At 40.2% G+C, this 13,186-nt stretch overlaps 2 protein-coding genes across 7 annotated transcripts in view; one reads left to right on the top strand and one right to left on the bottom strand.

Moving 5' to 3' along the window:
• LOC118393132 (adhesion G-protein coupled receptor D1) overlaps positions 1-4,097 on the bottom strand; it is a 63,497-nt gene extending 59,400 nt beyond the window's left edge. For 3 of the 4 annotated variants that reach the window (XM_035785477.1, XM_035785474.1, XM_035785473.1), the window contains exons 1-3: positions 2,548-3,076; positions 2,414-2,456; positions 471-587 (exon numbers count right to left, since the gene is read on the bottom strand). In XM_035785477.1, the coding sequence (XP_035641370.1) occupies positions 471-587; positions 2,414-2,456; positions 2,548-2,601 (214 nt within the window). In that variant the 5' untranslated portion in view covers positions 2,602-3,076. Of the gene's footprint in view, positions 1-470; positions 588-2,413; positions 2,457-2,547; positions 3,077-3,916 lie in introns of those variants that run through there. The other variant, XM_035785476.2, reaches the window with a different exon arrangement.
• Positions 4,098-4,238: 141 nt separating this feature from the next.
• On the top strand, positions 4,239-12,712 carry stx2b (syntaxin 2b). 3 transcript variants are annotated; one of them, XM_035785480.1, is made up of 11 exons: positions 4,239-4,356; positions 4,964-5,038; positions 5,164-5,263; positions 6,206-6,280; positions 6,465-6,538; positions 6,831-6,939; positions 8,004-8,077; positions 9,271-9,408; positions 9,494-9,604; positions 9,936-10,055; positions 11,015-12,712. In XM_035785480.1, the coding sequence occupies exons 2-10, from the start codon at positions 5,018-5,020 to the stop codon at positions 10,029-10,031; spliced, it is 798 nt and encodes a 265-aa protein (XP_035641373.1). In that variant the 5' UTR covers positions 4,239-4,356; positions 4,964-5,017; the 3' UTR covers positions 10,032-10,055; positions 11,015-12,712. The 3 variants fall into 3 exon arrangements, with proteins under 3 accessions (XP_035641373.1, XP_035641371.1, XP_035641372.1); XM_035785478.2 differs by having other exon boundaries at positions 4,294-4,726; XM_035785479.2 differs by lacking the exon at positions 9,936-10,055 and having other exon boundaries at positions 4,297-4,726.
• The last annotated feature ends 474 nt before the right edge of the window (positions 12,713-13,186 follow it).

The following is a 13,186-nucleotide window of genomic DNA, read 5'->3' on the forward strand; positions in this document are numbered from 1 at the left end:
TGATATAATTGATTGTGAGTCCCAAGGTATTCCATTCCGAATCACCTTGATGTTTCAAACTAGCTTAAACTTATTAAAATGATCAATATGTACAACTGTGGATGCATTTGGGAAAGTTCTTGCTGCTTCCATAGTTGGAAATCAGTTTTGCAAACAATAGTCTTAGCATTAATCTGGAAAGTCTGCATAAAATATACCAGGGGATGAAGGATAACTTCTTATCCCATTTTGTTTATTGAAACACAGTGCTTTGATGTACATTAGCAAGTAGCCTTTAGACATTTCATTTTGACTCTCTACTTTGAAAGTTATTATAGCTAATTTTAGTGTAATCTTATTTGAACAATGCACAAAGCAGGGTATTGGTGATTGTAAGACAGACAAAAGGTGAATTGAGCTATAGACCATGCGGACAGAGAATGGAAAAGACTGGGTATTCTATTCCTAAGAATATAGGTCAATGCACATACTTATATTACTTCCATTAACATGACCTGGTCTGTTTCCAATCTGGTCCCACAATCCATGGATCCCGTCCACCTTATCCAGCGGCCAATAGTGTGAGGCTGTGCCTAACACCTGGAGGCCTGGACAGAAAGTTATGTGTAAACAAAGCACCAGATGGGACCTTCCTCTAATCACACTCAATCATGCTATTTCAATGGGTTATTTTCCTGGCATTCCTCCATGTGTATTTTAGGATTACAATTATTGACAACTCTAAACAATACAGCTAATTTGTTGATGTTTGGGTATCTCATTCAATAAACACAGTTTGCATTGCTTAATTAACCACTATTACTGAGTATTACACTTATGGTCAGTCACAAACTATAATTCATCATCCAGTACCAGTCAAAAGTTTGGACACACCTACTCATTCAGGGGTTTTTCTTTATTTTTTACTATTTTCATGAGGCAGCTTCATGAGGTAGTCACCTGCAATTAATTTCAATCAACAGGTGTTCCTTGTTAAAAGTTCATTTGTGGAATTTTTTTCTTTCTTAATGCGTTTGAGCCAATCAGTTGTGTTGTGACAAGGAAAGGGGAAAGGGGGATACCTAGTCAGTTGTACAACTGAATGCCTTCAATGAAAATGTGTCTCTGTATTTGGTTAAAAAAAACAAGTACATATAATGGCAAGATCAGCTCAAATAAGGAAAGAGAAATTACAGTCCATCATTATTTTAAGACATGAAGCTCAGTCAATACGGAACATTTCAAGAACTTTTAAAGTTTCGTCAAGTGCAGTTGCAAATCCCATCAAGCACTATGATAAAACTGGCTCTCATGAGGACCACCACAGGAAAGGAAAACCCAGAGTTACGTCTGCTGCAGAGGATAAGTTCATTAGAGTTAACTGCACCTCACAGAGTTCAAGTAACAGACACATCTCAACATCAACTGTTCAGAGGACACTGCGTGAAGCCAGGCCTTCACGGTCAAATTGCTGCAAAGAAATCACTACTAAAGGACACCAATTATAAGAACAGACATTATTGGGCTAAGAAACACGAGCAAAGGACATTAGACTGGTGGAAATCTGTCCTTTGGTCTGATGAGTCTAAATTTGAGATATTTGGTTCCAACCGCTGTGTCTTTGTAAGACGCAAAGGAGGGGAATGGATGATCTCTGCATGTGTGGTTCCCATGATGAAGCATGGAGGAGGAGGTGTGGGGGTGCATTGCTGGTGACACTGTCTGTGATTTATTTAGAATTCAAGGCACACTTAACCTGCATGGCTACCACAGGATTCTGCAGCAATACACCATCACATCTGGTTTGCGATTAGTGGGACTATCATTTGTTTTTCAACAGGACAATGACCCAACACACCTCCAGGCTGTCTAAGGGCTATTTGACCAAGAAGGAGAGTGATGGAGTGCTGCATCAGATGACCTGGACTCCACAATAATCCAACCTCAAACCAATTGAGATGGTTTGGGATGAGTTGGACCGCAGAGTGAAGGAAAAGCAGCCAACAAGTGCTCAGCATATGTGGGAACTCCTTCAAGACCGTTGGAAAAGCATTACAGGTGAAGCTGGTCGAGAGAATGCCAAGTGTGCAAAGCTGTCATCAAGGCAAAGGGTGGCTACTTTGAAGAATCTAAAATCGATTTTGATTTGTTTAAAACTTTTTGGGTTACTACATGATTCCATCTGTGTTATTTTCATAGTTTTGATGTATTCACTTACATTATTCTACAATGTAGAAAATAGTCAAAATAAAGAAAAATCCTGGAATGAGTAGGTGTGTCCAAACTTTTGACTGGTACTGTATATATATTTTTCTCCATAATTTACCAGTAATATTCATTATAAACTGTAGGCTAATTTCAGACACAACATGGAAAATCTCAAGAATTCAAGGAAAATGAATCCATATTCAAAATGAAGAATAATTAGATTTACCTGGATGCTTGGATGGCTTTGGCTTTACTACTTCGCCATTAACCTGTAAAGAAATCAAATAATCTCAACATTGCAACGTTGCAGTAGCCTACACATAATGGTGAAGGTCATATAAAAATAACTGCTGAAATTACCTGAATCAAAGTGACAAAAGCAGTTACAAACAGAATTTCGAATAATAGTTCCATGACTTGGTACTTGATTAAAACTACAAATACAAATAGACTACTACAAAAATACTGGTTAATTTAGTTTAAATCCCCAATACACGTTCAATCTCGGAATAAATCATTATTCCAAGACACTGAAAAAAATCACTCTTCTCTGCGTATTAGTCCATGTTTCCAATAAAAACAATTGTCACACAAAACTTAATTCCCTGACATTTTGTAAAACTGCATTACAATTTAGCAGTGAAATTGGCACATCATAATATACTGCCAATGTGCGTATCCATTCAGAACTTCCCCAAAATTGGTAATCCTCGTCTCTCAATACAGAATAAGAAATACTGGACGATTCCAGCGACGGATTTAGCTCTTTCTTGCTTGATGTGGTCTGCTCTGTCTGTCCTAGGATTGCACTGAGTGGAGGAATTCTCTGGGCTGTTCGATTGGACGTGGTAATACAAAACGTGATGTCATTTTTGGAGCATCGGAACTCAAGGTGGGGCCTGCGTAAATAATGTATATCAAGTGAGTATTTGGTGATTATGACCACCGCCCGCCCGCCCTCAGAACAGGCTCAATTCGTCAGGCATAGACTCTAAAAGCTGTCGAAAGCGTTCCACAGGGACACTGGCCCATGTTGACTCCAATGCTTCCCACGGTTGTGTCAAATTGGCTGGATGTCCTTTGGGTGGCGGACCATTCTTGATACACACGGGAAACTGTTGAGAGTGAAAAACCCAGCAGCGTTGCAGTTCTTGACACAAACCGGTGCGCCTGGAACTTAGTACCATATCCCGTTCAAAGGCACTTACATCTTCACCCGCTGAATGGCACACATACACAATCCATGCCGCAATTATCTCAAGGCTTACAAATCCTTCTTTAACCTGTCTCCCCTTCATCTACACTGATCGAAGTGGATTTAGCAAGTGACATCAATAAGGGATCAAAGCATTCACCTGAAAGTCTATGTCATGGAAAGAGCAGGTGTTCATTATGTTTCGTGCAATCAGTGTATATTGCAATAAAAATGTTTTTTTTTTAAACAAAAATATATGAAATCTTCAAAATGACAATGTTGGTGTGTCCTTTTGACGTGTCAGAACAACACGGAGCATTGATGCCGATGGAGGGCAGGGCGGTGGATGCTGATTTCTGACTGTTTTGCCAAAAGAGAGATTTGCATTTGAGCCTTTTTATTTGGACAGTCAACTTTATGAAGGGGATATAAAAGTCACATTATTAAGGTGCACCGATGTAAGCGGATATGAAGCCCGATTGAATTCGTTAGATATGCCTACATTTGATTTAGTTAACTCATAGTCCGACATACCTGAACTAAAACCCATGGTTGCATGATGCTTCCTCATTCTCAACGTGACTTCCACTCCTGTTTCATGTTCTTCATCTGTAGGCCGGCTACTGTAAACTAATGGGCTGGCCATATACATTGAATTACTAGTACTAAAACCTAGAAACCTAGCCTGAAAATAAACTGTTCTGTGGAAATTGGAAGCCTAGAGATTTTGGAATGACCTGCTTCCACGTGAATCATGGGGGGAAAGGACACGAGAGGAGATTATGCAGCCACTCACAAACGCACGGGAGGCTGTACGGTCAACAGCGCCGTTGTGTGGCTAATATCCAGAACGACAACTGTGGTCACAGGAGTAGTGAGTGCTTGGTGCGGGGCTACGAGCTTCTTCCGCGGAGGAGAACCATGAGGCGTATCCCATTTCCCAACAAGCTCGGAGATAGACGTAACGTTAGAAGGTGATGTGAAGTAACTTATGTTGTCTGCCACAACCAGATAGCTAGCAGACTAACGGTGCATTTTGGTTGATACCTAATTTTAAGGAGTTGGACAACGCTTTCCTAGCTAATATTAATGATTGAAAGAGAAAACATCTCACCTATTGCATGACTATAGAAATTGATGTTGATTGTCAACAAACTCAGTATAACAGTTACCTAGTTAGCGTAGCTACTAGCTAGAAAAAGGTTAGCTAGACACTTGTAGAGCTAATTTAGCTACTCGAGCTAGTTGCAATGGAGTTGAGAAGTGGTTGTTTAATTTATTATTAGCCAGTCAAAAACGCATCAAACGTGAGTGATGAAGGACCGGTTGGGTGAATTAACCGAAGTAAGTAGCCTACTATGATGTTACTGATCTCACCAGTCATAAATCCATGGCTGCAGGCTGAATAAATTATTATATTCTTTAGTAGCTATTTCCTAGGACCTAAGGAATGCAGCTCTGGTCTTATAGCATTTTGTTGTCATGATAATAATATGGTAAATGTAGGCCTGTTATTCACGCGGTACTTGAGCCTCAGATTTTACTGTCTAATAAATGACTGTAAATTTGTCTTATTAACAGAGCAGGACACAAGCAGAGGAGGATGTCAGAGTCACAGTTGACAGTGATGGATTTATGGAAGGGTTTTTCAGAAGGGTAAGAACAGTGTTTCAGTCAGTACTGTTTGTTTTCAGATAAGCTAGATGGTTACTGCAAAATACAGTGTATTTTGTGTCTGTGTATTTAAATTATATTGAAAATACTGTATGTGCGTTACTCAGGTGGAAGAGGTTAGGGGGCTCATTGATAAGATATCTTCTGAAGTGGAGGAGGTGAGGAAGAACCACAGCATGATCCTGTCTGCACCCAATACAGATGAGAGTAAGTTGATGCCCATCAATCAAACCCTCTGTCATAAAGATATTGTTATACCATTAGCCATACTGGTGACTATATCTCCACTAAGAAAAATATGAAATTTCAAGTCTTGAATTCAAAACTTTTGCATGACTAAATATAGGCTTGGTATTTGCGTTGTGACTTCTGAAGTTGTAATAACAATAATATAACAAACGCTCTTACTTCCTCTAACATCATTGTCCAGCGTCACAAACAACACACGACACAATACAAATAGATGGCTGGGTGTCCGGAAACCTGTGTAGGAAACCATGTCATGGCCCTGTGGGTGGGCTCTGACTAAACCTTCTAGAATGGTCATTTTACTGGGGAATAGGTTGTCTACCGCTGGGAGGTTATGCATTGGTAGGTAGCATGTATGTATGTGGCGTACAGTGACCGCCTTAACTTCAGCACCTATGCCGAACCACCGGTTTTATACAAAATAGAATTTGGAAACGTGAAAAGAGAGTGTGTGTGCGAGTGCATGTGGGTATGCTTCTCACACTGACGCTGTGTTGCTGCAGCTGTGCTTGTTCAGAGTTGATCCACTGTGGAGACTGAATAGGCACAAGGAGCTAATCAAGACCTGCATGGACAAAGGCCCTCAGTTGACTCTATAATGCCACAGAGCAGCATCAAGTATTACCAGCAGAGTAACACAGTATCAACCATCTGCTATATAATAATACTAACTGGGAATGGCCCAAGAGTTTGGTGCAAATACTTGTTGTCCCACAAATCCACTGATACGGTTGGTTACTACGGACAAAGGTAGGTGTAGGGTTTCTTACCGGAATGAAGAATAGTTTATTGTTATAGAAGAGTTGCCAAGTGATATGATTAATGCGAATATTTGTCCAGGTCAATGTTGAGGAAATTTGCAATAATACATTTATTTTCTGTCACTGTTATTTCCTGAAGAGATGAAAGAAGAACTTGACCGGTTGACCAATGAGATCAAAAGCGATGCCAACTCTGTGCGAGTTAAGCTTAAATGTAAGTTTAACACCACAACGTACATTACATTTAAAAACATATTTGTGGTTGTCAATTTGTCATTGATATGACTGGATCAAATGCCTCATCCCAAATACTGCTAGATGTAGAGAGGTAGATGTGAGGTATTTGTCAGATGTGATGTTATAGCTACTGTAATCACTGTTCTTCCTGTTCTCTGTAGCTATGGAGCAGAGCATGCCCAAGGATGATGTTTCTAACAGGGCCTCGGTTGATTTCCGCATTCAGAAAACCCAGGTCAGGAAACAGCCTTCCCGGGACTCATTCCTCACGTTTGCGACTGCTGACATGTTCTTACAGGTTGTGGTTAAGAACAGAGCTTGACAAGAGATACTCGGAGTCTAACTTAGAAGCCTGTATACAAAGTTGACCATGTTCTGTTGTGATGTTTGCTGCTATGTTTTGATGCAGCTGTTTGACATCTTAACCATTTCAAAAGTTTACTGAGTCTTTATCCACTTGACTTTTTTTCCAGTGGTTGGAACTCTCATTCGTCTCTCCTCAGCTTATGTTTTCTCTAACCCCACAGCACACGGTGCTCTCCAGGAAGTTTGTGGAAGTCATGAGTCAGTACAACAAGACTCAAGTGTCGTTTAGGGACAGAAGCAAAGGAAGGATCCAGAGACAGCTGGAGATAAGTGAGTGACAGACTGGGCCAGCAGCAGAGCAGACAGGAACATGGAAAGGAGTCCGACCACACCTAGGAGCTTTTCTCTCCCACCATGATAACACATAGGCGACACTGCTCACAATTACCAACAATAACAAAAAATCCTCATTATTGCCTATTTTCATTGTGGATAAGTCAGGTTGTTTTCCGGCTTCTTGACCTGGCACTGTATGTTATTATCTATTGTCGTGGCATGGACAATGTGGCCATTAGACCTATTAGACTACGGCTACGGAAAATACGGGATAACAGTTAAGTGTTTGGCTTGAGATACCAAAGAAACTTGCTATAACAAAACCAAATGGCAGACACACATATATTGTTCGTATAGAGTATTTGTTTAGAATGAGAATAATTGATGGTGACAGAAATAGCCGTAGCCCCTCCAGTCCCTTAGGATAGTATTAATGAGGCTTTCTACTACGGCACACTCCAGAAGGAAGAGAGGAGTCTTACACAGGACACATACACCTCTCTGTGTTAGTGTTGCCAAGGAAACAGGGCTCAGAAGCCTCCGACACTCCTTTACAACTGTCTTTAGAAGAGCTGGTCACATGACCAGTTGTGGGCTCATGGCTGTGCTGTATAGTCATTTTTATTTTTACCTTTATTTAACTAGGCAAGTCAGTTATGAACAAATTCTTATTTTCAATGACGGCCTAGGGACAGTGGGTTAACTGCCTTGTTCAGGGGCAGAACGACAGATTTAATCGGGGATTTAATCTTGCAACCTTTCGGTTACTAGTTCAACTCTCTACCCACTAGGCTACCTGACACTGTTAATCATGGGTAATCATAGGTTATATACATTCACTGGGGTGGAAAGGCTAATGTACATGATCCCAGGTTTGTAAGTTACAGTGGGTTTGATCATGTTAGGCAGTGAGGGTTGAGTCTCTCTAAGGAATAGCCTAGATCATAACACTGTGGTTGTGGCTACAGAGACTATTCTCCCCACGGAATGTAGGAGAGAGAACACATTTATTCGTTTCAGCACCTGTTTGGTAAAAGTATTTTCTTTCCTGGTTCTAGCTGGGAGAGTGACTAGCAACGAGGAACTGGAGGACATGCTGGAGAGTGGCAACCCATCCATTTTCACATCTGATGTAAGTTATCATAATAATAGTAAAGCTGGTTGAGAGAATGCCAAGATTTCACATTTATTTAACCAGGTAGGCCAGTTGAGAACAAGTTCTCATTTACAACTGTAACCTGGCCAAGATAAAGCAAAGCAGTGCGACAAAAACAACAACACAGAGTTACACATAAACGTACAGTCAATAACACAATATAAAAAATATATAAAAAATATATGTACAGCATGTGCAAATGTAAAAGAGTAGAGAGATAAGGCAATGAAAAGGTCATAGAGGCGAAATAATGACAATTTAGCATTAACACTGGAGTGATAGATGTGCAGATGAAGATGTGCAAGTAGAGATACTGGGGTGTAAAAGAGCAAGAGAGTAAGTAATAATATGGGGATGAGGTAGTTGGGTGTGCTGTTTACAGATTGGCTGTGTACAGGTACAGTGACCGGTAAGCTGCTCTGACAGCTGATGCTTAAAGTTAGAGAGGGAGATATAAGACTCCAGCTTCAGTGATTTTTTAAATTCTTTAAAGTCATTGGCAGCAGATAACTGGAAGGAAAGGTGGCCAAAGGAGGTGTTGGCTTTGGGGAGGACCAGTGAAATATACCTTCTGGAGCGCGTGCTAAACGGGTGGGTGTTGCTGTGGTGACCAGTGAGCTGAGATAAGGCGGGGCTTTACCTAGCAAAGACTTATAGATGTCCTGGAGCCAGTGAGTTTGGCGACGAATATGTAGTGAGGGCCAGCCAACGAGAGCATACAGGTCGCTGTGGTGGGTAGTATATGGGGCTTTGGAGACAAAACGGATGGCACTGTGATAGACTACATCCAGTTTGCTGAGTAGAGTGTTGGGGGCTATTTTGTAAATGACGTCGCTGAAGTCAAGGATCGGTAGGGTAGTCAGTTTTACGAGGGTATGTTTGGCAGCATGAATGAAGGAGGCTTTGCTGTGAATCAAGGTAAAGGGTGGCTACATTGAAGAATCTCAAATATAAAATATACTTTTTAAAATACACTTTTTTGGTTACTACATGATTCCATATGTTATTTCATAGTTTTGATTATTATTCTACAATGTAGAAAAGAGTAAAAAATAAAGAAAAACCCCTGAATGAGTAGGTGTGTCCAAACTTTTGACTGGTACTGTATATATTTGAATGAAATAGACTGTCTTACTGGCTGTCTTCCTGTCGTCCACTTCCTCTCTCAGATCATCTCTGACTCTCAGGTCACGCGGCAGGCCTTGAATGAGATTGTGTCACGGCACCAGGATATCATCCGCCTGGAGTCCAGCATCAAGGAGCTCCATGCCATGTTTATGGACATGGCCATGCTGGTGGAGAATCAGGTACTGTAGTGAAGTACTGTAATGCTGTCTTGAATATTATTAGTTCTGTTTTTAGTCAAACCCTATGGAACTCATTGTTTAAAAGGGGGATATGGTCAACAACATAGAGAACAACGTCTCCAATGCAGCTGAATACATAGGCCGTGCCAAAGAGGAGACCAAAAAAGCTGTGAGATACCAGAAAAAATCCCGGAGGGTAAGTCTCCTCTTCCCCAAACGAAAGGTCACATGGTGCATCTGCTAATAATACTGGATAATACTGCTCAAGTTCGACTCTTTTAAGTACTGCAACAGCTCTGAATGTTTTGGTCGTAAGAATAATATTATTTCAGTATCATATACTGATACCATTCTAAATGCCAGACAGAATGTTTAAATGCCATATCAAATGTCTAAATTGAATGTCAAAATGCCTCACTATCGCTAATGGGCAGTCATTTACATTGTCCGTTACCTGACTAAAATCACTGTAGTGTGTTTTGGGTCACGTGTTATTAACCTAACCACTTTGTTTCTGTTCTTGGCAGAAACTCATCCTCCTTGCCTTTGCTCTATTGATCCTGCTTGCTGTCATTGCACTAATTGTTGGCCTGTCTGTTGGACTAACCAAATCCCCTGTATGAGCCCTGTCTTGCGATCTGTCTGGGGTAACTACTACTGTGCATTTTATCATGATCAACATAACATTCAACACCAATTCCTTCCATTCACATTCCGACGCTGGCGGGTTTTTGACTTCTAACCCTTTTTAAACATTGTGTGTTTGAGCTACAGACTTCTGCGTCGTACCATTGCATGTGTCTATTTATTCTCCATCTGTTGGTTAACGTGGGCTGAGCTAGAGCGGTGTTTGTGAGATAAGGGCGGATCACGAATGGGCCCGGGGCTGGGTGTTTTTACAAAAACGTCTGTAGACTGAATTGTTTGAGTTACAAACTATGAAAAGCTGCTCTACGATGCTCACTAGTTACACAAGAGTCGTTAGAAGGTAAGGGGTTCTTCTGCATAGAAGATCACAGGAAATCCAAGGACATAGTGTCTATAATACTATAAGATCACATAGTTGCTGTCACAATATCCAAACTCCACACGGGTGTCACTGAATAGTTGGATATTCATTTACCACTAAAAAAGCTATTTCTGTACTTACAGCATTCATATACATTTCATTTTTATCGGGGGTTTTGCTTTGGCAGACTTTTAAAAAATTGACATTTGTCAATAAAACCCATGAATTTAACTGTTTATGTCAAGTTGATTTGTTGTCCTGGTAAAACACTTCATTGTGAGGCTAAATATAAGGGCTGGACATGCAGATAAATAAAAGTCAGATAGATGAAAAGCTGATTTTTGCTGGGCTCTTGGGAGTAATAGGGTTAACACATTGAGGTACTGTTCTTAATAGTGGTTGATATAGCAGTCCAGTTTTGATTTAGATAATGTCAGAATTTGAGAATCACAGTAATGGATAAATTGCCAAGTTAGGTTCATAGTAACTACATTCAAATAGATGAACACAGACGCAATTATGTCGGTTAAAATTGGTCATTTTGGTTTGTTATGTACTAAATGAACAGTGAATCAAATGTATCTTCCTCTCTCACAGAAATGGTTCTGGCTTGCCATTTGTGTGGCACTGGCTCTCCTCATAGTCATCATTATAGCAACAATATTTGACTGACCATTGAGAGGCCCCACTGTTCAGAACAGCAGATGAGTCTACAGCAGTTTCTCACACCTTTGGGGCCAAGTTCCAGTCATCATACCCTGCTCAATGTTCAACTCCTCCTCCAACACCAAGACGGGCATTTCACTTCTCAGAGGACAATAGATCCAGCTGTATCCACCATGTTATTACAATATTACACCTCTTGACTCCATATAATGGCTGAGTCAGTGGCCTTGGCTTACACAACTTCACAGAAGCCCCAGGGCTCCTAGGAAAACACTCCCTCTTGCTGCAATAATACAGGGTAGCCTTTTTTACTGTCTGTGCAAGTAACTACAATGAAGTCTCTACAGGACTGCCATAGGCTACATGTCAACAATGACTACCATTGCAAACTACATAGACACACAGACTCACCTCTACTGCTGCCATAAAGGCTAATAGCACGTTACATGGTAAGTAGAGAGATGTCACTTTCAAACTTTACTGAGCAGAATGATTTTTATCTACACCATAATTTAGACGCTTTAAAGCAATTCATTTCTAACTGTTAAAATATAACTTCAGTTTATGTGATTTTGTTCAATTTAGTGTAACGACCAGAACAAGATGATTTCATACAGCTTAGGTGTAATGTTTTTTTCCTTGTGATGATCATGACTAAATGTGCCTTAAGAGAACCGAACACTATAATACTTATTAAGTGTACTAATTAATACACTCCCAATGAAAACTTTGATTGGAAACCATTTCACTGTTGGGATGTAATTTGTGTGTCTTGTTTTGACTACACCTATTACTTTGGTCTGCACTTAGATGTTGTATTTATTTATATGATTTATTTAAGTGTCATACACCTACTGGTGCCCAGCCCACATGGCCTTACAAGACACAACAGAACCAAATAACATTTGACAAATTATACATATCATCCGCATACAATAATCCTGGCCAGTATAGCTACCATCTAGCCACTCTACACAAAAAGTTGAAATCTCCTTTCCTGGCATCGTGAACAAACTGAGCAATCTCAAACACCATGTCTGAAACAGAATTCAAGCATCTGCTCATCGCGTAAAGAGAAAACTTCAGTTGTCACCAAAATGTTACAAAAAAAGAACACGTCTCAGATTGTCATACAGGTCAATAAAACACTAAATGGATTTTGTCTTTGATTTCCCCGAGATCACACAGTATGAAATCATCTGAGCAAACTCTCTCCTCTTCAGGCACTCTGTTAAATCTACCTGGCTCTATAGCCAGAGGGAGGGTTTTGAGTTGTGCACAAACTGACTTTTGGGTTTTTGTTAGGTTTAGGCGAACAAATGATTCAGGGGTGTAGTTCTCTTTGATGAGAGTGTATGTTTAAACCAATCATCAACTGCCCATTTTTCCTTGTGGATCAGCAAAAGCTTGTCCTTGATTTGGTTGACACCACATGGTAATTTGTTCCTGGTTTGTTCCTTTGTATGAACAGATTGTTTGTAATACACACTCCTGAGATCTTTGTCTCCTGAGTGTGGCGCTTTTGATACATAGGTCATTTTGTTGTAGTATCATTGAGTCAGATCTTTCTGCAGTTGATACAGATGGAATATTGTGTAGATAAACAATAAATATGTAAGTGAATTATCATCTGGATTCTTAGTGTTTCATTTCAGTTTGGGGTGCTCTGTTTGAGTATACGGTTAGGCAGTGCAATCAGATGCATCCCCCTTAGATTTCTTCACATTGTATTGTGTTATAAAGTGGGATTCAAAATTATTTTATTGTATTTTATTTGTCAACGATCTACACAAAACACTCTGTAATGTCAAAGTGGAAGAAAAAATCTAACCTTTTTTTTTAAAGATGAATGAAAAATGAAACAATATAACTTGATTAGGTAAGTATTCACCCCCGAGTCAATACATGTTAGAAAGGGAAAGGGGATACCTAGCCAGTTGCACAACTGAATACATTCAACCGAAATGTGTCTTCCGCATTTAACCCAACCCCTCTGAATCAGAGAGGTGCGGGGAGAGCTGCCTTAATGGAAGTCCACGTCATCGGCACCCAGGAGGAGTTGGGTTTAACTGACTTGCTCAAGGGCAGAACTGCAGATTTTTC

Source organism: Oncorhynchus keta, chromosome 14 (assembly GCF_023373465.1).
Source record: "Oncorhynchus keta strain PuntledgeMale-10-30-2019 chromosome 14, Oket_V2, whole genome shotgun sequence".
Classification (NCBI taxonomy): Eukaryota; Metazoa; Chordata; class Actinopteri; order Salmoniformes; family Salmonidae; genus Oncorhynchus; species Oncorhynchus keta.